At 38.8% G+C, this 25092-nt stretch overlaps 3 protein-coding genes across 4 annotated transcripts; 1 reads left to right on the top strand and 2 right to left on the bottom strand.

Annotated features, from left to right (window-relative positions):
- Window positions 1–429: 429 nt before the first annotated feature.
- LOC113675618 (N-acetylglucosamine-1-phosphodiester alpha-N-acetylglucosaminidase) lies at window positions 430–8584 on the bottom strand. The gene is made up of 8 exons (XM_027192213.2): window positions 7693–8584; window positions 6585–6713; window positions 5531–5730; window positions 5220–5267; window positions 4540–4668; window positions 2966–3097; window positions 2107–2209; window positions 430–1713 (listed from the first exon to the last, which is right to left on the bottom strand). Exons 1-8 carry the CDS (start codon window positions 8505–8507, stop codon window positions 1530–1532), a joined length of 1740 nt encoding a protein of 579 aa, XP_027048014.2. The 5' UTR covers window positions 8508–8584; the 3' UTR covers window positions 430–1529.
- Window positions 8585–8603: 19 nt separating this feature from the next.
- Window positions 8604–24342, top strand: LOC113675617 (E3 ubiquitin-protein ligase TRAF7). Its single transcript, XM_089199710.1, has 12 exons — window positions 8604–9162; window positions 9568–9671; window positions 11531–11634; window positions 11971–12237; window positions 20215–20359; window positions 20687–20791; window positions 20918–20995; window positions 21413–21499; window positions 21970–22105; window positions 22550–22698; window positions 23110–23229; window positions 23596–24342. The coding sequence occupies exons 1-12, from the start codon at window positions 8685–8687 to the stop codon at window positions 23620–23622; spliced, it is 1800 nt and encodes a 599-aa protein (XP_089055836.1). The 5' UTR covers window positions 8604–8684; the 3' UTR covers window positions 23623–24342.
- On the bottom strand, window positions 12329–19329 carry LOC113672905 (uncharacterized). 2 transcript variants are annotated; one of them, XR_016184798.1, is made up of 3 exons: window positions 19192–19329; window positions 12452–19118; window positions 12329–12378 (listed from the first exon to the last, which is right to left on the bottom strand). XR_016184798.1 is itself a non-coding variant. In XM_089199709.1 (2 exons), the coding sequence occupies exon 2, from the start codon at window positions 18936–18938 to the stop codon at window positions 12801–12803; it is 6138 nt and encodes a 2045-aa protein (XP_089055835.1). In that variant the 5' UTR covers window positions 18939–19118; window positions 19192–19329; the 3' UTR covers window positions 12329–12800. The 2 variants fall into 2 exon arrangements, 1 of the variants encoding a protein (XP_089055835.1); XM_089199709.1 differs by having other exon boundaries at window positions 12329–19118.
- Window positions 24343–25092: the final 750 nt, after the last annotated feature.

Here is a 25092-nt window from a genome sequence, read left to right as displayed (position 1 = left end):
TGCAGTTTCTAGACCCATCCAAAAGCTTGTGAAGGTACAAGTGAACAGTCAATCTGGGTCATTTGAGCATTGCCTGGCAGTAATTCCAAGGACTGGCCCCACATCAAAGAGGTGCGAGATAAAAATTCTACCTCTCCCCTCTCCCTTACCCCCCTTAGATATTTAAATTTGATTACCAAGCAGCACTTTGGCCCTTTCTTGTTCTTCCACTTCTGTAAATGTAGACAGACCTGACATCATTTCCCTGATCAAAGATTCACCGCGAATTGTCAGTGACTCTTTACTACATGGGCATCAAAGGGTTACAAAATAATTCCATAAGAAAAAGAAGTGAATGCATATCACTCCTCAATTACAACTCTTCATGCAATTCTTTGAGGGCATCCTTTCTCTTGAAAGTTGTAGCCAACCATAGTTTATAAATGCTGATCATGTTTGCATGTTTATTAAAAAACTTAGAACTCTCACATAATCAAATGTCTACTTTTAAATAAATATAAATATCCTCTGATTGGTGTGTTTTGCACTGCGGCATTAAGTGAGTATCAATTATTCCTTGATTATAAAGTTAATTTATTGCAAGTAACCTTACTTTCTACATCAGGTTTGACAAACAATATAAATAAAAACAAACTTAGAATAAGTCAATCTGTTGTTACATTGTAATCTTAACTAAACAATTTTATGTAACTTACTAATTTCAATCTAATTAATGACACTAATAATTTATTTATTAAAATCTAAATTTCTCCTCCTTTGAACTAGAAATAAGAGAGGAAACTTTTCTTCCCCAAAAAATTGTAAAATTTTAGAATGAGATAAAAACTTTCTTTTACATCAGGCTACAAAAGGTGTAGAAGGCCTCAAAAAGTCTTCCACACAGTACCTTAGTTCAAGAGTTTTCATTATCAGAAAACTCAATACTTAAATAAAAATATCATTGTACTTATCACTATCTTACAACTTTTATTTTTTATCTTTCTTTGCTAGAACCATCTCTATATAACATTTAGCCTGTGCAACAAGCTTAATTTCAAGTGAGTGACTGCAAAATTTTTATGATTGAGAGTTTCAATGGCCATTGGACTGGTGAGACTGAAAATGCATGGAACTGGTATCAAAATGACAAATTAGACCAGTGAGTGAGGATGAGGTGTAGCCTCCCTCTTCACTCACTTGTCACTTCTATTACCACCTCTAACCTAGGAATGTTTTTTTTAAAAATGCTTTTTAAAACCACAAGGAAAAAAACATTCAAAATGGTGCATCAAAAAATCTCCAGTCAGTGCAAATCATTTACTACTTATTTTCAAGATATTTGGTCCAACCCATACACCCCACAAAAATTGTTACAAACTGGTAAAAGGTTTACAGAGGGTGCTGGTAAAAATTTCCAGTGTAGTTCAGTATCACATAAACTTTAATTTTCATCTTCTATTTTGGAAGGGAGGTCTGTGAAAAAATAGCTTAACAGTCTCCTTTCCTCTATCTCCATGTCAAATGAGCTAGTTTAAATCATCAACAGTATATTACAAGGTATCTTCGTCATCATCATCATCATTGAACAGATGTAGACGCTCATGTTTTCTGTTGCCATTAAAACTGACAGCTTTCTTTGTAGCTTGATTACAGGCCAGATATATCAGAAATAGGTTGGCTAATAAGCTGATGGCACAGAGACTGATCACTGCCACAAACCATAGAAAGAACTTACTGAAAAAAGAAACAATGAAATCAACACTCATGGAAGAGTTCTACACAATGGAATAAACTATAGACTGTACAGAAGTTCTTGTTAGATTTCTGAGTCTGGTTTCCTGAACTTAAAAACCTCAAGGATGCAAAAGCTGGACACAGAATCATACTTTAACAGTAGGAGGAATAACTATTAATGGCAATACAGAAATCAAAGCTTACTGATGATAAAATATTTAAGAAAGGAAGGTCAAGACACAAATTTACCCAGAAAATCTTTCTGAAAATTCTCAAAGACTGTTAGAAATATCACAAAACTGGTTTCTTAATGTGTAATATATAAAGAGAGGAAGCTTGTCTTAGGCTTTGTTGTCATGTAAATTAAAAAAAAAATAGTTTCTTGGCTTTTACCTGAATTCCTCTTCTGTAATTGCACCCTTTTCAGTATTTGATTGCAGCACAGTTTCCTTTGTTGAAACTCCCTTCATCTTCAAATCCAATTCACAATGCAGCCCTATAACATAAAAATTTATTAATTTGACTCAGTATAGCTTACCAGTAGTCTGTGGTTTCAAACACGGTTTATTTTCCTTAATTTTTAATACCGCAGCCACACCTTTAGTAATAACCCCTTAGGTGGTACAAAAAAGGCTGCTCATGCCTTACAGCACCTCCACCATAATTTATCAATTACGAGAAATTTCAAAGGTCTGTTGAACTTGGTTCATGGCAGCCGGGACCTTTTCATTCCTAAGATTTAAATTTAAATTTTCTGCTTAATTGTCTGTATACAATCCTCTGGATTCTTGTTCTGAGAACTTGTAGTTTGTCAAATGAATCTCCTAGTTGACAACCTCCTTATTGAACATGTAAGAGATATTGCCTATTGTTTACTCTTAGGAGTGAAAGAGTTAATGTGCTAACTACTCAGGTTGGGATTATAGAAACTCTTTAGCATTTCAGTATGCACTGAAGACAAGGTTTTTTGCCTTAACCCTTTAATTCCCAGAGGTGATTAACAACTAACTTCTCTCTATAATATCCATTCATTATCCAGCAAAAAGGTAATGAGAATACTCAAACTTATCAGGTAGAAGTTGTAACTAACTTCAAGGGAAATATTTAGTAGCTGGAAGGGAGAATTGACAATTAGATCATGGGAGTTAGAGGGTTAAAGATCCATCTCAAAACTGACTGGGAAAATTATTGTTGCCTTAGTAAGAATAATGTAAGTGCATCCCCTAGATCTCTTTGAAAGGATCAAACTTACATCTTTGAGTAGAATTTAGCATACTATGGTTGCTTGCAGAAGAGCACTCTCCAGTTACTGGATCACAATCACATGTATCAGGGCACTTGCAAATCTTCATACAATTCTGTCCATAACTACCATGAAAACAGCCTGAAACATCATTTGAGAGATTACAGTGGTGAATTATGCAGAAATAACATCATTCTGATACTCGTAATCTATTATCAAAATAATGGCTGATCTTTGGTCAATTTTGCATGATTATGACAATTTATCTATGCCCACACCACTGTTTACTTGACTATAAAGTAATTTATTAAAACTGTGATTAAATAGAAGTGAATGACCTTAAGAATGACATAGTTATAATGTAACACTAATAAAATTGTTATTAAAAGTAATAACCATGGTCACAAGATGTTAAGAGTTGCATTGTGTGTTATACAGACAATGATCTGAAGCGCAAGCTAACGCTAATCTATGATTAAATTGATTCCATAATAAAAATTTACATTACATTATAGTTTAATGATTTTGATTTCACCCATGGTTTTAATTTGTGGAATAAACTGTGTTTTATATAGAACAATTCATTTCTTCAGAGATGATAGTTTTGGGTCTTTTGAGGTCAGAATTATTACAGGATGTGGAACTTCTGTAACAAAGCTTTTAGACACTTAACTCTTTACTCCCAAGATCTCATTTGTAATTCTCCTTACTATCTACCATACAATTCTTATCATGTTAATTTGGAGAATTTGGGATTGGGTCAACTAAAATCCCCTAACTGCTATTTTTCTTTATTCTCATCACTTGTCTGCTTGATATTGTATTGACACTGTAAGGAGAAATTCTCTTTTGGTCATTCATGGGAGTTAAAGGGTTACTGGAGGATATGTCATTTTGGTTATAGCCTTGAAAAAGACATTCAATTCATTGCACTCTGCTTTATATTAAACATTTTATTTATTGTTTTCAAAATTTTATTTTGATCAAAAAATTTATGCAAGAGTTTTATCAAAACTTTAGGCAAAGTTGACACTTTTCCTTTATAAGATAACAAGCACTCAAAAGTTGGGTTATTTAGTCCTTAGAAATAGTCAAAGAGTGGTTCAAGTTTAAAGAGGAAGCATTTTTAATTAGCATTTATTCAGGTTTATTCAAATAGTCTCAATCAGTGCAAATCAGAATGCTAAGAGGTTTAGCTGTAGATTAAACAGGGATGTCCACATACCTACATTTTAATCATTATTTTCTTGTTTTACAAGTTACAAGTATTTCAACTTGTTTATGCATTTATGTATGTATTCTCTCAAATTAAAGCATATTTAAAATGGAAATAAGTTTAATGCTTGATTGCAAGCAAAGAAATGTTTGATTGCTCTTTGACTTTTGAATTACTTTTAAGTGTTTGGGAACTCTAGACTGAATGCTGCTAATTATCTTTCTCTCTCTACATTTCCAGTTTCATAGCTAGAGGCTACAGAACTTTTAGAATGGTTTCACATTATTTCATACACGTAAGTACATGTAAAAATATCCAGGTCCATGCCTCTCTTGACAAAATCAGCATCTGACAGGAAAGCACTTACGCTGCTGACAGAATGTTCCCATCCATCCAAGGGTACAGGTACAGTGACCATCGACTGGGTCACATGTTCCACCATTTTGACATAGGCATTCTCTACTGCAGTTCAATCCAAAGAATCCCGATGCACAACCTGTTACAAGGTGAGAATATTATATAAAAACTGCCACAAAAAAATTTGAAAATATTACTGCAGTCTTTCTTGGCATTACCTACTCACTATTTCAGGTTTAAAAATAAATGGAACTAAACAGAAGTATCAGGGTATAGTATCAGGATTGAAAAAGAATGAAAATATATATTCTTTCAATCAAATTAGCACTCTTAATTGTATTACGAAAAAGTTTGAGCCTATATGTTGGTCAACATGTGGCTTACTCATTTCACTCTCAGTAATGACTAAAATCAACTTTCTCCTTACAATAGTAATACATTTTTAAGCAAAAAGGTTACAAGAAAAAAAAAAAAAGGTTAACTATGGTGTATTGTTTCAACTTTGATTGAGATAAAATCTTCAGTCTGAGCAAAAAAATCAAAAGAAATAACTTAAAGGTATTGAAGACTGTTAGGGAGAATAGATATTATGAAGCTCAAACTAAGATGTCTTTGTTTAACAAAGACTGCATTAAAAAAAATTTTCTTTCAATTCCTCCTTTAGTTCTTTTTCGGATCATTTATACCAACCTTCATTACATTTCTCTCCTTTCCAACCAGGAAAACATGAGCAACCACCTGTGAAAAAAACAACACACTGATTTATTCCTGTTTGCTTAATTGTTCCTCAGTCAAATATCATGTAAAATATCAGTCCAGTCCCCACCCCCCCCCCCCAAAAAAAATTACCTTTAACAAATATATTCCAAGTTGCTGAGCGTTTGTTTAGTATACAAATAAATCACAGATGATGTCAAAATGTGGCAAAATGTGATGAGTGTGTCACTGCATTGATGTGTGTCACTGATATTCTTTCAGGCAAACAAGGCCTGTGATCTCACCTTCAGTAGTGCAATTTCCATTTAAAGAACAATTATGTTGTCTGCATTTTAATACATTGCATGAACCTCCAGTCCAATGACTGTTGCAAAGACACTCCCCCATCATACACTGTCCATGGCCATTACAATCCTTAGGTATGCAGTCAGGCTCGTGTGCACACACAACTGTTGATACCTTTCTGGAGCATGTGAAAAGACCACTAGAGTTTAGGTAAAAAAAGAAATTTTTTAAACCTGTTTGAAGAAAATGAAATAATTTTGGGATGGGCGAGTATATGGGCACTCGGTTTTTTAATTTTCCTGATTTAAAAATTTTGGGTATACTCAGGTTGAGGAGAAAATCCAGATATCATCTGTGGTTTCATTTTGTACTCAATTTTCTTTTGAGTTTGAAATAATTTGAACTATGAATAAAATTGAACTACAATAAAGACCAAAACATAATGTCCCCACTCCCACCCTGCACCAAAAAAGGAAAAGGAAAAGGCTCGGTTTTTTAATTTTCCTGATTTAAAAATTTTGGGTATACTCAGGTTGAGGAGAAAATCCACATATCATCTGTGGTTTCATTTTGTACTCAATTTTCTTTTGAGTTTGAAATAATTTGAACTATGAATAAAATTGAACTACAATAAAGACCAAAACATAATGTCCCCACTCCCTCCCTGTACCAAAAAAGGAAAAGAATGTGCTTCTTATAAAAAGAATCAAACACTTCTGTTATGTTGTAGGTAAGCATGGAATTTAGATTGAATGGTTTCAAAATGTGTTGATTCGTATTTATTATCTTAGATTTCCTTGAACAAAGGACAGTTCAAATCAAATTAGGAAAATTAACTGAACTAATTAAAAATAATTTCAAATTACAATATACATATTATTTTGTAAAACTATACAGTGTCAACACCAACAAATTACTTCTACAAAGAATTTATGAATTCCATTTGTAAGAAAGAAATAAAAAAAAGCAAAAAATTTTGGGAAACACAAATTATTGCCCTAAAAATACATCTGATTTGTGCTCCCAAATCAAAAAACAGAGTAACAGACTCACCATTCATCTGAAGGGTAGTTTACCAGTGTGTTATTCACTACCATTGTAGCTGAGCCTCCACCGTCAAGGTTTATTGCATTCACCAGACCAAGTTTCAATAAAAGACTAGCAAAGCTGTACAGATCAATCCTAATTGAACCAAACACATCATCAGCTCCTGTTCACATTAACCCATAAGTCAACATGTTTGACTGCACTATTGTTCTAACATACTTCAAGTTGTAGGTCTTACTGATCACTTATCACAAAATAATAACATAGTAGAGAAACAAAAGAACACAAAGAAATGCATTTTGATGACATACTTCTACATAGGCTTGGTTACAAGCTGCTCTCGGGGAAAGGACACTGAACACGGCATCCACAGAGGGTAGCAAAGGGTTTGAATGTGTTCATTCTTAAGGCCACAAAACTGATACATGATGCGAGAATTTTACGGAAAGGCAAGCATGATTTGTAAATTTATGGACCAGGCTCAGGTAGTTTGAAGGGTGGATAATGCTATCCACTGGATAAACTATCCACTGGATAAAGGATAATGTACTGTATAATATGTATGTACAACTGGGCCCTGGATGAGGCATGATTTGCCTCCAGAAATATACAGTACATGTCCTGTGAATTTTTTCTTTTGTTTCATGAAAACCTTAAGATTTCCCTGAAAGATTTGAAATTTTTCTTTTAAATTTATGACAGATCAAATGAATTTACCTCACATTCATACATTTAACAGGATCAGGATCTCTCCTTTGCTATCCTCTACAAAAGTTCCAAAAACAGACCCCAGGCAAAAATATGCCTAACTATGCCTTGAAACAGCTGTGTTTGTTGTATCAAGTAGCACAATTACATTAATATTCAACATTCTGCTCTTAACAAGGTCAAAGGTACAAAAATCCTTCTAACACAAAAGCAAATGGCAGTCAGTAAAGAATAAAAACAATCTAATACGTGGCGAAGAATGGCTACAGCTCCATGGAAATGGATCAGGGGAATGTGTACTCTCAAGTCATGTGATATGTGACAACAGACTTCCTGAAAAAAAATCTCCATCTTCTAGGCAAATGATCAGCAAAGATAAGATCAAGCAACGAAGTTTAACACTTGCCCTCTGTGATTTGTCTTTCCATCGATCTGAACAATCATAACCCTTCCTTCTATGTCGTGTCCCAACGCTGTTCTTGCGGACATAACATCGGCAAACAAGTCCATAGAACCTGTTTCCTCAGTGTCGCGACATTCCGCAGTTTTGCTTTCATTTATGTACACCACGCCATTTCTCAGTATCCAAATCACACCAGATACGAGCTGCACAAAGGGATTTTCTTTGTCATCAACCATCTCCTCGGATAAATACCCCACAAGTATAGAACCATCTCTGCGAATACCGAAATTTGCATTTTGCACTCCACCAGAATCCTGGACTTTTCTTCCATCACTGAAAACATTTCCATAACACTTGCCGTCGTTAGTTCTAAAAAAACCTGCATTTGTAGCTACCCAGCATTTTCGCTGTTTCGCAGATTCTGCTACAGTAGCTCGTTTGTAAGGATCGCTACAACCCCCGACTTCCCTCGGTTCAAGAACCGAAAATGTCCGAAAAGGATCTTCTATAGAAACAACGTGACCGACAACGTCCGTTTCCACATTATTTCTTGTGTATCTGTGATAAAAATTCTTCACCTGGACGAAAGGTTGACCCGGTTTTATGCGGCTCAGAATCTTAAGCGTCTCGTGTGTTCTATTACCATATAAAATATGTTGGCATTCACGAACATGTCTGTGTGTTCTCTTTGTTTTGTAATAATCCTTGTACGGCGTCAGAATGTCATCTGGGAAGGGGTCGCTAGTTGTTTCAATGGATGCATGCTCCAAAGCTAAAATTTGCAGAAGAGCAGTGGAAAAACAAACGAACAACCTCATCGTTTGCAAGTGTCTCTCAAAAAGTACCTGCTACGTTTCCCGCAAGTTCGTGTTTTGCCTTAGACTCTGCGCCTACAGTGTTGGAAAGTAAATCAGCGGATTACTACATGTACAAGACAATATTCGTATCATAATTTTGGTTTTAACGACGGACACAGTAACTCATCTTTCGGAAAAATGTTACCCACAAAGTTTGTCGTCCAGCCGTCGGAGTCTCTAAAATGCCCCATTTGCAGGGAACTTTTCAAAGATCCGGTTATTTCAACTCAATGCGGACATACATTTTGCAGAAATTGCATTCGAAATGGAGTTTCTCTTACCGGAAATGCGACAACGAAATGTCCTCTTGATGGAACAAGTTTACAACGAACTCACTTAGTGTCGAACTTAGCAGTGCGAGGCCAGATAGAAGACTTGTTGATACACTGTAGGCACGGTTTAACACGATCTGATTCTGAAGAAGACTTTGATATAGACAGTAGTGGTTGTCAAGAGAGAATTTCATTTGGTCGACGGCGAGAACATGAAGATCTCTGCGGATTCGCTCTAGTCCCTTGTCCAAACAGCTCAAATCAATGCGGAAAGTTTCGTCGTAAATGCTTGGAGGAACACTTGAAAGTTTGTGCTCAGTACCGCTGTCAGTATAGTGTCAAGGGTATGTAATTTGGTCGGTCTTGTCAGTTATGCTCTGAATATATTTTGGGAAAAACTTGAAAAATTAAAATTTAATTCAGTTTGTCGTTTCCCTGTCATTAGGTTCGCAGTTCATCATAATTTAGTAGGTAATTAAATATACATGGAATGTGTTATGCATAATTTGAACAGATTGCGTACTTTAAGGTCCTCTATCAATATCAGAAAGGCAGTTAACTGTCTTTTTCTCATGATAGCCTACTGGGCCCTGGCCAAGAAATTGTAAATTTAATTTATGACTTTGAATTTAGGTCATTTGGTTTTATAGGCTAGAGCAGCAACTTGCACCTTTCAGATTACACTTTGGAAATGTGAGTTTGTGCAGTTTCAATGTAGTCGTCTGTAATGATATTATAACTCCTCCAAGGTTGTGAACATGTTGGAACTAAACAGAATGTGGAAGAACATGCAGAAGAATGTAAATTTAAACACAGCTCAGACCTGATTAAGTGCCAAGCTCTCCATTCTGAGGTACAGTATGGCAACTTCATTTTGTCACTTCATTAATGATTAAATATGAATTCCATCCCTTTGGTGATCTTTATTCAAACCTTTATTAGAAATTTTTACAATCCTACAACAAGGGGCCATTATGTGACACAAAATATCCTACTTTTAGAACTGGTAAAAATGCTGTTTACATCAAATTCAGAAATGACACTAACTACTGAAATATTTAGATGATGTCATTTTGAATTTCTCACTGGAATCAATGCCAACAATTTTATGTGGTAATGAGAACCAGTTAGTTCTGTAAAAAGGGGGGCATTGGGGCCTACTAGAAACCACAAAAACTGTAGAGAAAAATTTAATCCAAAACCAGAAAACTGAAAAAAAAATCTGATCAAAACCGAAAACTGCATATTAAACCATCAAAACTGATACATTTTCACTTCCTAGTTAAATCATCCTGATCAATCCAATACAGTGGTGACAAGTGGAGCATACAGAGTAAACTACACTAATTTCATTACAGTATTTGGGAATACCATGGGCTTAGCATTCGTATCTTCTTGTACCTGCTTAAATTATACGTTGTATTTTAGCTGTTCTCTTGAGGACCTCGAGTGTGGTCTCTGCGGACTCATCGGCTGATAATGGAGCCCAGTTAAATTAGAGAAATTCACACCAAAGTCTTCTAGAGTCCTCTATGGGATTGCAATTTTTACTTTGCATCTAACCTTGTTTTTCTTTCTGAAATTCTTGCTGTCTTTCCCCTCTTCATAAAAAAAAGTGACCTTCTTCCATTGCCAGCACGTTTGGCATGTTGGAAGACATGGTTTGCAAACTGATCAACCTTGACCTAAGTGCTCCACATTGCAAGATCAAAGTCTTGGGCATCATTCAAGACGCATGAACCCAACGTATGGTCAGAGTCTTGGGCGTTATTCAAGATGCTTGAACCCCCTTAGGGATCCCTGGGATATTTCATGCATTTTTCTCAACATTTGCATTTAGCAAGATTAGTGGAGGTGCATAATTGCCACTCAGATCAAAGAGAAACTGGTACCTAAATTGGTCAAATAGGAAAAACGGAAACCATATCAGATATCAAATCCGAAAACCCATTATTTTCATAAAAACGAAATACTAAAAATGGAAAATCCATAAACCGTGACAAACACCAAAGCCGAAAAACCAAAGATTTTTGACACAAAAATGGAAAAAACGATCTAAAAAATAGCAAAAACCTCAAAATGGAAAATCCCAATGCCCCCCTCTACAAAGGCAAATATGTGATATGAATCATTTGCTATTCTGAATGGTGATGTTGTGGTCTAATTGTGAGAGTGAAATGTTTCAGTCCTAAAGAAGACTTTTCCATGACAGTGACTGCTATTTTTACCACATGAGTGGAAGGAAACATGTAACTCTGACAATTAGAACACATCTTGTTCAGATTTTACTACCCTGACTGGGTTTAAGCAATTTATTGTTTACTTTAAATGTTGTACCCACCAGGTGGATGTGTTATAGGGAATATTTGACTGATATACGTTTCTAGAAATTCAAAACATTTTTTATCAAAGATTTGTTTTGCCATCAAATTACATTACTTTGTTCAAGTGGATTTGCTTCCTTTTGAGGAAGTTCCCTACAACCATACATTGTATTTCAGATTGTGTTTTTAATAGCCTTGATACATAAACACAATAAAACTAAGTTTCTAATTGTAAACAGAACATGATAACTTGTCCTGTTATTAGTCTGAAAGTAGCACAAAGGGTGACCCTGATGTTTTGATGCAGTGTTGTGATCAAGAATGATGAGTGTGCCTAATTAAATTTGTTGCAGTATCAATCATCTAATCTTTGTTGCACTGATTTCAGTCCTCTGAAGAACTAAGATCATCAATAAAGGTCCTTTCAGATAGAGTGTCATGGCTAGAGAGCCATCAGGATGCTTTAGTGACACAAGTTGAACAATGCAATAGGTTGGTAAATTAGAAGAGCAATTATCATGGTTATTATTTTTCCTGTTCAGCATTTAATTTATGGTGGTAGTAGTTTACAAAAAGTTAAAAAATAATGACCATAAAAAATTAAAAGGGGGGAGGTGTGGTGAGAAAGCTTTATCCTTTGAAAGTTATTATGGAATTGAGTCTCTATAATTTTTCCAGTTTTGCAATTGGTATCTCCACGCAGATTCACAGCAAATACCACCTCTAACCTCATAAGTTACTCACAGTCTAAATGACTCAAGCATAGAAAGTCATGTATCCGAGTGATGTTCAAGTATGATAAAGATCATTATCTTTGTTTTCCATCAGTGCTGTTTCCAGATTGTCAGAAACAGTAGAAGACCTAGCATTTCAAGTGGAACAACTTTCAGTTATTTTGAAGCGATCATCACTTTATCGTGAAACATCGATTACCTCCATCCCTGAAACTATCAACAGTTCTCAAAGTACAAGCCCTGATGATACTACTTCATATTCTTATGCACATAAATCACTCGTCAGACTCAAGACATCACCAGCAGCACACCAAGATGTTTGGGGCATACCTTGCGTCTTCAAGTGTATTGGCACCTTGAGGTATTTTACTGATAGTAATTATAGCGACGCTTGATCGCCGCTAGCTGGACCGTACGAATCTCACTGATCGACACAACAAATATCGCCCCAATTTCTTTCATGGAACGCCTCCTTTATTAAATGTCGTATTTGACCGTGAAGCTAAAATTAATTGATTCACAAAATTAGGGACAAGAAATTAGCTATAGAAACACTCGAGGTAAATTAAACTTACATTGTTGCCGGATCTGGCGAGAGTTGACACAAAAAAGACCTTTCCTTCCTTCGATAAAAACGACAGACAATTTCTTTCTATTAAACCACGAGTGCTTGCGAAATCGATCGAATTATTGAATTGCACAATAGATCCGTTCTGTTTGGAAATGCGATACCACTTACGGAACGCGTGACGAGGCACCTAGTGTGACTTTTACAGATTATTAATTAAACGATTACTAAATCAAAACAAGGGATAAACCCGTGCCTTAGGGGCACTTACATGGCTCCCCTTGAAATCACCGTATTTCAAACAAAACGAAACATAATTAAAGTAAATAGTTCAGAGTTCACTGACATGTCCGTGTCTAGTCCTCCTTTTGAATGTGTTCGTTGAATGGCTCCCCATGCGGGAATCCCAGTCTTTCCTCTCTTGGCAGCAGCAGGACAAGCTTTTGAATGGGTCTTTCCAAAACTGATGGGGGGTGCACTCTCTTTCCAGTGCTGGAGATATCAGGGTCTCCAATCGCTACCTTGACACTACGCACCAGTCCATCGGCCTTGTTGGGGTACGTTTCTATCACACGAGCAAGGCTCCACCGATTCCTCGCCTTGTTGTCGTCTTTAACGATAACTACGTCGCCAACTTGCATGTTACGGCGTGGTCTCGTCCACTTGGACCTCTCTTGTAAGCTATGAAGAAATTCCTTCCTCCAACGGTCCCAGAATTCGCATGATAAATGCTGGACTCGTCGCCAACGTTTCCTTGAGTACAGGTCTTCTCTTTGAAACACGCCAGGCGGAGGTAGAACTGGCTTTGCTTTCATTGTGAGGATATGATTTGGCGTCAGTGGAGATAGTGACCCTGGATCGCTTAGATTATCCACTGTCAGGGGACGGCTGTTCACGATCGCTTCGGTTTCACAAATCAGCGTGTGAAAGGACTCTCCGTCCAGGCAACTTGCACTCTTCTCCAGGAGGGCTGATAGTACACTGCGAATGGTCCTGATTTGGCGCTCCCATACTCCTCCTGCATGGCTGGCTGATGGGAAATTCATCTTAAAGGTTATCCAATCACAATTCTCTTTCAACATCTCAGTGCTGATCTTGCCTTGATCCATAGACTGCAACGCTTCGCGGAGCTCTCGTTTTGCTCCGATGAAATTCGTTCCTTGATCACTGCGCAGCTGACGTACAGGACCCCTTCTGCAGATGAAACGACGCAGGGCGTTGAGGAACGAGTCAGTCTCCAAGGAGTTCGAGACTTCAAGATGTACGGCTCTTGATGCCATGCACGTGAAGAGGGCAACATACTTCTTTACCTCCTTGCGCCTCTCCTTAATATACCATGGTCCACAGTAGTCGACAGCGCAGTAGGCGAAGAGGGGTGCCGGTTCCAGACGATCCTCCGGAAGGTCGGACATTTTCTGCTCCCGGACTGCACCTCGTAACTTCCGGCAGGTGACACAATTTGCAATTTTGGAGGCTACAGCTGATGTTCCGCCGATAACCCAGAATCCATTGGCTCGGATCTCGTTTAAGGACATTCCACGACCTTGATGTTGAACCTTCTCATGGTAGTGCTTAATGATCAGACCTGTAACGTGGCCCTTTCTCGGAAGGATGACTGGGAACTTTGTTTCATCTGTAAAATTGCCTCGTTGGATCCGACCACCAACTCGTAGCACTCCATCATGGTCAATGAATGGGTCGAGGCGGTACAACGAGCTCGTCGCCTTCATGGCTCTCTTCTTCTGCTGCGCGGATGATCTATCTTGTCCTTCTTGAAACGGCTTTAACAGACCCATCTCCCTTGAAAAGGCGACCCTCTGGGCTGCTTTGAGGATTTCCCTTTCAGCTGATAAAATCTCTTCCACTGTCAGGGCAGGCCTTTGCTGACGTTTTGTTGGTTTAGCACAACTTTCTTTCTTGGAGGACGCCAGTTGACGGAGTTTTTTCTTGTAGCGTAGACAGATAGCAACGGCTCTACACGCCCTATGCCAGTCCGAGAAGTAGTTTAAACTCTCAACAAGGTTCCATGGCTCTTGCGTACTTGTTGCATAAGAAGTCAAATTCTTCACCTCTGGATCGTCTGATGGCGTAACGAGGTCTTGAGCCTCGAGGGGTTGTGGCCACTGGTCTTCGGGCGTCCAAAGGAACTCTGGCCCTGAAATCCATCTTGAACTTTCAACGAGTTCCTTGGCAGTGATACCACGCGATGCATCATCGGCTGGGTTACACTTCGTTTCGACGTGTCTCCATTGGCTAGGTGAGGTTTGGTCCCTTATTTGTTGAACACGGTTGGCTACGAACACGTGGAACCTCTTCGAGTCGTTCTTTATGTAGCCCAACACGACTTTACTGTCAGTCCAGAAGATTTCTTCTACACTTTCATACTGGAGCTCCTGACGGAGCATCTCGCTGACCCTCACTGACACCACAGCTGCTGTGAGTTCCAGACGTGGTATGGTGACCATCTTTAAAGGAGCTACTCTTGCTTTGCCCATAATCAGGGAACAGTGGATCTGGCCTTTGTCGTCTACCAAACGAACGTATGAACACTGGCCATACCCAGTCGTGCTTGCGTCTGAGAAGTGATGAAGCTGTGTTGATATCACCGTTCCGAAACCTTCTGGTTTAAAGCATCTTCGAACGGAGAGATCTTCTAAGTGGTGTAACTCATCCCTCCATTTCAGCCAACGTGATCTTATGTTCTCGGGGATAGGGTCGTCCCATTCCACTTTACCTCTGCACAGATCTTGCAGAAGGCCTTTTCCTGTCAAGATTAGAGGTGCCAGAAACCCCAACGGATCGTACACACTGCTAACAGTGGACAGAATTCCTCTTCGCGTTAAAGGGCGATCTTGCATCACGATCCGGAACTTGAAAGCGTCTGACTCAATACACCAACTCACACCAAGCGCTCTTTCCATAGGCAGTTCATCCTTCTCGAGATCCAGCTCCTTTATGCCTTTCGCACGATCTTCCACTGGTATGGACTCGATAACTTCTCTTTTGTTGCTTGTAAATTTATGCAGGTTACATCCTCCGCGCCGACACATCTCTTTAGTCTTGCGTATGAGCTCCTTTGCTTGACTTGTAGAAGGTACAGATTTCAGACCGTCGTCAACGTAGAAATCTTTCCTCAGGAACTCGGCTGGTTCGAGGCCAAACTCTTGCTCATGGTCATCAGCGGTCTTCTTTAGCGCAAAGTTACAACAACCAGGAGACGAACCAGCTCCAAAGAGATGAACGGTCATCCGGTATATCGTGGGCTCCTTGTTTACATCGCCATCCTCCCACCACAAGAAGCGTAACAGATCTCTACAATGTTCAGTGACGTGGACCTGCAGAAACATTGCTTCTATATCTGCCATGAAGGCAACTGGCTCCCTTCTGAACCTCGATAGCACTCCAACAAGCTTGTTGGTAAGATCTGGGCCTTGGAGAAGATGCTTGTTAAGAGCCTCCCCTTTGTACTCCGCGGAGCAATCGAAGACTACGCGGATCTTGTCCGGCTTCTGAGGGTGGAAGACACCATGGTGAGGAAGGTACCATGTCTTTCCATCTTTCCTAACTTCGTCCTTTGGTATCTTCTCAGCATATCCCTTCTTAATCATGTCATTCATAAATGCCGTGTAGTCTTCTTTGTATTTCTCATCTCTTCGAAATCTCAATTTTAACTGCTGGAGGCGATGGACTGCAAGCTTCTCGTTATTCGGCAGGGCTAACGATTCATTTCGTAGTGGCAATGGCAGTTCATAGTGTCCATCTGAACGATGGGTAATTCCTTCTTTAACCTTTGCCATGAATCTTCGATCATCCATGGAAAGGGTTTGTTGAGCCGCGTGCTTCCCTTCATTGAAATCTCGCTCGAACATTCTCTTAACTGCTTCTGGAGAGATGATCTCTTTTACGTGTGTCTCAACAACAAAACTATGGGAAGGTAATTCTTCGCTACCGATCTCCTTCATTGCAACTCTGTGACATAAGACATCCAAATCTTCTGTGGTTGTACTTCCTGTCACTGGACCAATGATGCCCCAACCAAGGAGGGTACGGATGGCATAAGGATCGCTGCTTCTACCAGGAATGACCTGCTTCGGCTTTATGGCGTTTGGACAGTTTGAGCCGATCAAAAGTCCCACTTGCAGATCGTTTTGGTACGGGTAAATCTTGTTGGCTAAATGACTTAGGTGTGGCCATTTTGCTGCCGACTCTGGCCTTGGGATCTCGTTTCTTCTCGATGGTATTTCGTTCCTTGAGTACGTCTTGGGAAGCTTGATGTAGACCGCTCTATCCATTCTTTCCACGATAAGACCGCTCACTCTACGAGTAGGAACTACTTCTGAACCATGCATTGTGTTTAGCTTCAGTTGAGTCTCGACTCCATTAACTTGCAGTTCTTCGAGTATGCTTTCCTTAACGAAAGTTCCGTTACTAGCTGGGTCGAGCAGCGCATAAATTACAACTTGTCTTTCGAGGTTGTCTTGGTGGTACATTCGAACCGGAACAATCATAGAGTTTGTGATGGCATCGGTGACTCCAGTAGCATTACAGGTACTTGTACAGCTGCTAGTTGCTTCAGCTGCCTGAACTACTCTTGCTTGGTCTTCACTACCTTGCTTGGGAGAAATTTTGCTTTCATCATGAAGGATGGTCGGGTGGGGCATACTACATGTCTTACACACCTTCCGGTTTCGACATCTTCTTGACATGTGGCCGTAGCAGAGACAACCGAAACATATTCTAGCCTCTTGGATAAATGCTCTTCTTTCTTTAACAGTCTTCTTCTTGAAACTTGAGCACTTCTCCAGATCGTGATGCTGACTGTTGCAGAATGGACATGAAGAACCTGGTGGCGGTTGATCATCGTGAGGTGTGGCACTTGTCAAGAAGCTACTTGTACTCTTGCCTTTTCTTCCATTGTTTCGCCAGGTTGTGTTCCTGTTGGTGTTGTTGTCACTGCTGCTACTGCTAGTGAACTCATCTTTCCTTGCTTCCTTGAGGGCTTCAGGTGAGAATACTGGGTCGGTTGCCAAGGCTGCTTCTTGTGTTACAAATTTGACAACGTCATGAAACGTAGAAAGTCTTTCTTCTGATTTTAACATCTTATTGGCAAAACGGCACCATTTCACTCCCATGTTACTTGGCAGCTTTGCAGTTATCCTTCTAAGAGTGTCCTCGGAGTTAAGGCCTTCCATGTACTTTAATGTATTCATGGCTTGTTCGCAAAGCACCAGGAAATCAGCAAACTGTTGCAAACGCGCGCCGTCCCCTTCTTTCATAGGAGGCCAAGCATTCAGCTTATCCTTGTAGGCCTGTGCAACGCGATAAGGATGGCCGAATCTTTCCTTTAATACCTTTCTAGCCTTATCATAGGAATCTGGAGAGTCGAGGTTAATGAAGCCTTGAATTGATTCCTTAGCGTTCCCAGATGTGAACTGGTTTAAATAATAGAGCCTCTGCTTTGGATCGCTCACTCGGCACTCTATTAAACTTTCGAAGGCACTGATGAATGCTGCGTAATCGAAGTGGTTTCCAGAGAAAACCGGGGGCTGCTGTGCTGGGAGCAGACTCATTCTTTGTTGTTCGGCGACAAGCTTCACCACCGAGGTTAACTCGTCTGTTCTGTCGGAAATCTCCGGCTTTGATTCACGTGATGGTGATTCACCAGCTTGCGTGCCTTGGCGTACAACTGGGCCATTTGGGGGTTCAAAGGGCGGAGCCTTTGGGTTTAAGATCCCGTTATCTTGCAAAGGTTTCGTTTCACTAGGTTCCTCTTTGGGCGATAGCTTGGGTTTGACGTCTAGAATTGGTGTTTCATGCTTCGGGATCTGGGGGAAATCCTCCTGCCTTTCTTCTTCTTCGATTTTGCGCATGGTTTCTTCCTCAGCCTTTGCCTTAGCTAACTCCTTTTGCATTACTAGCTTCTTATACTCTGCTTCCCTTTCTAGAAAGTCCATTTCTACTTGAAGACACGCTGCCTTGGCCGCTGCCTTTGCTCTTCTAGATCTTACTGAAGAGGAGGAAGAACGCTTGGATAATTTTGACGAAACCAGAGACATTTTATCGCTTGTTTGTCTTTCCACACTAAGCAAGGCTTCGTTAATTCTAATGCGACATTGGAAATGTTCGCGATCCCGAATATCAAACCACTCGTACGCTTCATCTGCTTCCTTAGTGTCATGCAATTCCTTGTAATAATTGTGATGAGCGTCATTCATCCTATCCCTACACAAGTCTAGACTGTCACGCTCTTGCTCTAGGACTCTTGCGTCTAATTCTTTTATCGATTCGAGTAAAGAGTTTACCTTCGTTATCTGCCTCCTCAGAGCGACTCCTGCGGCCTTTCGCTCCTCAACAAGCCTTTCCAGGCGAAGTGACTCGCCCTTTTCGGTAGGGATTCTTTCTCTTCTGTCCCTTTCAGTCGTTTCAACGCCGACTTGATGGTTTTCGTTCTGTTCGCTCGTGACTTCTTCCATCGTAGGATTTGCCTGCGCCATGGCTATTGTATGCAGTCGACAAACTCCCGCTAATATCTTGAATTCCTCCAATCTTCACTATAGCGACGCTTGATCGCCGCTAGCTGGACCGTACGAATCTCACTGATCGACACAACAAATATCGCCCCAATTTCTTTCATGGAACGCCTCCTTTATTAAATGTCGTATTTGACCGTGAAGCTAAAATTAATTGATTCACAAAATTAGGGACAAGAAATTAGCTATAGAAACACTCGAGGTAAATTAAACTTACATTGTTGCCGGATCTGGCGAGAGTTGACACAAAAAAGACCTTTCCTTCCTTCGATAAAAACGACAGACAATTTCTTTCTATTAAACCACGAGTGCTTGCGAAATCGATCGAATTATTGAATTACACAATAGATCCGTTCTGTTTGGAAATGCGATACCACTTACGGAACGCGTGACGAGGCACCTAGTGTGACTTTTACAGATTATTAATTAAACGATTACTAAATCAAAACAAGGGATAAACCCGTGCCTTAGGGGCACTTACAGTAATTTTTAGTCACTGTGATAAAGTTGCCTGTGAACAGTGAATTGTTTGAACTTGGAGTAACATTTGATCATGTAGAGTGATTGTCTGTCTAGATCTCCCACTTGAGATTTTTCTTTATTCTTATTACCTTTCTGCTTGATATTGTATTGCTATTGTAAGGAGAAATTCTTTCATGGTTTGAGAAAATAGGAAATTATTAATTATTGATAATTACCTATGGTAATATTTGAGTTTGATAAGTTTTCTTGCTAAGCTGAAAAATGTCAATAAGTTTTTATTACTTTTTTGACTACATTGAAATCCTGGTGTTTTCTAGAAATTTCCAAGGGTAACATATCCCCAAATCCCTCTAGTTTCTTGTGCCTCTGGCACTTATCATTGGGGCTATCGCACCACCATTACACATATTCCCAGTTATGTCCCACCAAGAAAAAATTCCTGATGCTGCCCTTGGTTAAGAGTGTAATTATCAAATGATTTATGCATTCCCAGTGGTTAAAGTATCAAATGCCAGGTTTTGTTTTCACTTTGTTCAAAGAACAAGAAGATTATCAGAAATAAATTTAAAGGTGTTAACACTATCTCTAGCTTTTCAATAATTAGAAGAACAAGTGTTTGTTAACTGATTAGGAAATGATATGAGTAGGTTAATATTCTTGAGTAAAAATTTTCAAATAAGGAAATAAGGATTTCCCTAGTTAGAAGGAGGTACAGTGGTGTTGGTTTTGATTACATCGTAACTCAAACTTTTTTCAGGGGTCATCGTGGTACTATCTGGTCCATGGTGTCCAAAGGCCATCGTCTATTTAGTGCTGGTGGAGATCAAGTTATCAAGGTTTGGAACATGGAGAATGTGCGGCTAGCAAAATGTACAGAAGTCCTTGAAGGGCACACTGATGATGTAAGTAAGGAGTGATTTTTATAACAGCTATGATTTTACCTGTAATCACTATCAGTGGGTAATTTTACTTTTCTATGTCTTTGGGTATGATCATGATGTATAATAACTAACTGTAAAATTATACTATAAGTGAAATAAAATCTAAAGTCACAAGGTGTTGAATTGCAATATATCCCTGACTGGTTTGTTCTCATCAGGGGATAATTCATCACTTTCAGGTTGACAGAGAGCAATTATATGACTGGTGAAGGAGAAAATGAAAGTGCTGCCTAAAGATTATTTTCTTAGGCTTTATTGTTATGCTGTATTTTTCTTCTCTCTCTTAAGATTCACACCATGTGTGTTGGAGGTGGAAAACTATATAGTGCAGGATCTGATCAAGCAATTATTTCATGGAACCTGGAAAATTTAACCCTACATAAAAAAATAGAGGTTTGTTATCATATATTGTTACATATACCTGATACTTTTGCATATTGGTGAGACTTTTTGTTTTATTTCTTTTGTAGGTGTGATGGGTTTTAGCTTAATTCTCTTATTTTCTAATTTTTTTTTTAGAATGCCCATGACAATATTATATGTGCTATTGTTTACAATGGACACTACCTCTTCACATCTTCACATTCCTGCATTAAGGTAGCCTTGTTAAACCTTTTTAAATCTTTTGATTTTAAAACTTTCATACTTCTACGTCAATCTGTAATGGTCATTCTTTGGTAAAATGCCTTATCTTTGGGTGAAGGACTTCTCTAAAAGATAATTTTTTAGCCATCCAACTGGCCAATGGATTCCATGCTGTTGTGAAACTGTTCAGTGTAATTGTAATATGTAATTGATGACATAAGATGTGGCAAGAGCAAAAAAGTGACACATGAGGCACAGCCAAAAGTTTTAGTATCATTATCAACATGGAATCTATCTGTATTTGTTTTATTTACTTAAGAAGCAAAATGATGTCAGTAGTGATGTTGACCACTATTAATAGACCACAGATGAGAACCAATCAAAATTTAAGTATAAATCAGCTTATTGTATTATCTGAAAATTTTATAGGTTTGGGATGCTTCTAGTCTGGAAGAAGTGCATGAGATGACAGACCTTCATCACTGGGTCCGAGCGCTGGCTTTGGACGCTAAAAGGGTTAGTTTTTTTTTTTTTTTTTTTATTGTTGTTGCATATAAAGCGCATTTTGACCGAGAGTCTTAAATACAGAACGGAAGTAATCACGACAGCCAATCAGAACAAAGAAAAATATTGCAAAAAGCCCATGAGAACTCAAAGTTCAAGCAAGCAAATTACTTGAAGCAGGGGAAAACGCAGGTAGTCAAATCACAATCCGTTTTGGTTTTGAATCTGATTGGTTAAGAAAGTGGAACAAGTCAGTGAGGACCAATTATATTATTACATGATATTTCTTGGTCGGTGGGTTTTAAGTATTTTTTAGTTCGATCCGAGTAGTATATAAACTAAAGCATATGATTTTCTCGATTCTTATAACAACTTAGAGGAGACTTTTCATGCCGATCACCCCTTGGTCTCAAGTATACTTCAGTTTAAGTTAGAAGTTCAATCTCAATTGTCAAGTTGTTGTTTTCTGTTTATGTTTTCAGGAGAAGCTTTACAGCGGATCTCACAATGTAGTCCACATATGGGACGCCACAGGCTCGTTTGATCTCCGAGGAACCATTGATCACTCTCTGGGCTCTGTGTATTCGTTGGCTGTCACTAAGCACTTTATTCTTGTTGGTGAGTTTCCCACACTCGTTATGGTGGTATATAATCGTAATTTTAGTCTTAAGTTCGGACGTGGAAAATTACCTTCAACGTGAAAAAAAGCAAGAAAATATTAATTTGGCAATATAAAAAAAACAAAGAATGGAAAGAAGGATTAAAATACGGGTGAGAATTGCAAACGAAAAGATGTCTAATTATACAGTTATAAAGGAATCTGTAACTTTTGGGGGAAAGGAAATGAACCCAGCTCTCCTTTTTTCTCTCTTCTGGTCCCAGGCTGGTAATTTACTGATCAAACTTTGTTCACGTTAAAGGTCGATAATGCATAAAATGTTTTTATTATGGAAGACATTACTCCCAGTCAATAATTGCCATTAAAAGCGTATCTTCTCTGCATAAACACAACAACTATAGTTCCTAGAGGAACCACCTTCCCTTTTACTCTCTCTCTCTTAGGTACGTACAACCAGAACATTCACGTTTATGATGTAAACACCTACCAGTCCATCAAGGCTCTTGTTGGTCATATTGGCACAGTCACGGGACTGGCGCCAGCAGTGACGGGAAAGCTGTTGTTCTCGGCCTCCTACGACACAACAGTACAGGTACAGTCACGTGGTATCATTTCGTTCGTTTAGCTATAAAGAGAATGATCCGCTTTATTCCTCACTCGTCAGACTTGGGCGCATGCTCCTAACTGGCAGGATCAGCAGCTGTCACGTGCCCTCGGAACTCCCTTAATAACCTGTCTTAACCCACTCACTCCCAAGATCTGATTATTAATTCTCTCCATAGCTGCTACTCAATTACCTCTAAATTAGTTGTGAGAATGTGGTGTTGGAGGAAGATAACTTCTACCTGATATCTTTGAGTATTCTCATTTCCTGTTTGCTGGATAATGTATGGATATTATAGGGAGAAGTTACATGTTAATCAATACTTGGAACTAAGGCTGGGTTTAAAATATTCTCAGTTCAAGATTCCTAGAGTTTTGGAGTAATTCTTGTTTCTATCAGGTGTGGAATCTGGATACTATGTTACCAATGCAAACACTCTCAAGACACGAAGGCAGCGTCAACTGTGTTGTTATTCATAAAGATATGCTTCTGTCAGGCTCAGAGGATATGGAGATAAAGGTATGTTTATTAGTGCTATTATTTTGAGACTCCGTTTGAGAAGAGGCTCTTTTATCAGTTACAGGTGATTTAGAATTTGCATACATCACAGTTGAAATGTGACTCTAGAAATATTTTATAAGCTTTTTGCATCACTGCTCTGCCTGTATGCAACTCTGATCTATCGCGGGCTACTTCCCAGCATTTCGTTAGATCCCTTCGTCAGGTCGCTGGTGACCTCTTACTACAGGCTGGAGAAATGTGCTATCATAGTTTGGTGTATTGCGAAGATACATGTAGACAACCGCAGTAACCACCCCAAACACTCAAGCCACAGTTCAGTCCCTTTCCAGTAATTCGCAACTGTTTTAATTTTTCTTTCTCAAGGTGTTCAAGTACTTCAAAGCGGAATAAACTCTCGACTCGTCTTCATCGTAGTCACCATCATCAGCAACAACAACTGAAACAAACGTAACCCTTTCACTGCCAAGATCTCATTAATAATTTTCCTTACTTTCTGTCGCACAATTCTTGTGCTGTTAGTTCGGGGAATTTGATATTAGCTCAACTAATAATCCCCCAATTGAAATTCTTCTCACCTGTCTACTTGATATTGTGTCGGCATTGCAAGGAGAAATTATGCCTTGGTCAGTAATGGGAGTCATAGCGTTCACATAACTTGACATATTATTTTCATAATTTATTGTTGTAACAGTAAGACACAACTTCGCTTTAGACGCGAAATGAATTATTACACTCCCGTTAGTGCTTGGAAAATCGAAGATGAGACCAAAGACGGGAGCTCCCGTCAACATCGTTCACAATCTTTTGTTTTTGCGTTCAAACATTCTTGAAAAAATCAACGGGAAAGTTTCCTGGCCAGTCATTTTAGATGGATTTAGATAAAATCGTTAGGACCAAAACATTTAAAAAAGAAGTATGTTGGGTTCTCTAACCAGTATCTTCTAACAACAAAGGTTTTAATTTTAATTTTAATTCAGGTCTGTTTTAACGAAGAGATCTCGGTGATCATCAGAAAAGATAATGAAAACTGTTCACCGAAAGTTACTCGACGCGTTTTATATGAATAGCATCTTTTATGTTATTTTTTTAATAAATCTGAATTTTGTGTGAGTTATTTGTATTGTGTGTCTTGATTTATTTTTTTAGCTCAAAGGACGGCCCAAAATAACGTTAAAGATTACGGAAAAGATTCAAATGACCGTCTTGAATAATCTTTCCTCGCTCGCCTCATCTGTTTATCCCAGACTTCGCGCGGATATTAAGACAATAAGGGGCACTTAGCACTAGGCATAAAGTAATCAAAATCAAACTATGGGAACCTGAAGAGTAACCATGAAAACCGTAACTTGGAAACGCAAAGGGCGTCTTTGCATGAGTTTAACATTCACGTGATGTCGAGGTAGCATTTCATATCTCGAGTGTTTGGGTGTCCTTGTTGTAACAAAGTGCGTTTGGAATGAGAGTAAAATCTTGTAGAAAAACTCATCAAATTCCAAGACCATTGCAAAGAAGCTTAAAATTTGATCCAGTTTGAGAAACGTAAAGTCAACTAAACAATGACAACACAAGCAGCTAATTGACTTCTTTTGATATCGATCTTTTCGACATTAAGAGCTCTTTCTGTGACATCAAAAAACATGCCTTCAAACAATTGAAGTTCTGTACGCAGAGCCGTAAGACTTTGGAATGCTTGTAACTCACTGAACCCTAATAATAAACTCTGCTTGAAACTGTAGTTAATTTACGGAAAACTACGTAGGTTTAAATTCTGATGTATGGCTCGACAACGGATGTGGCATTTCTTTTATTCGTTTTCCAAACGGGTGAGAAAAAACAAACGAAACTTGGATCAGTGCTAAT

This window comes from Pocillopora damicornis, chromosome 3, assembly GCF_964200805.1.
Source record: "Pocillopora damicornis chromosome 3, jaPocDami1.2, whole genome shotgun sequence".
In the NCBI taxonomy this organism is placed as follows: Eukaryota; Metazoa; Cnidaria; class Anthozoa; order Scleractinia; family Pocilloporidae; genus Pocillopora; species Pocillopora damicornis.
This window is presented reverse-complemented; position numbering and strand designations above follow the sequence as displayed.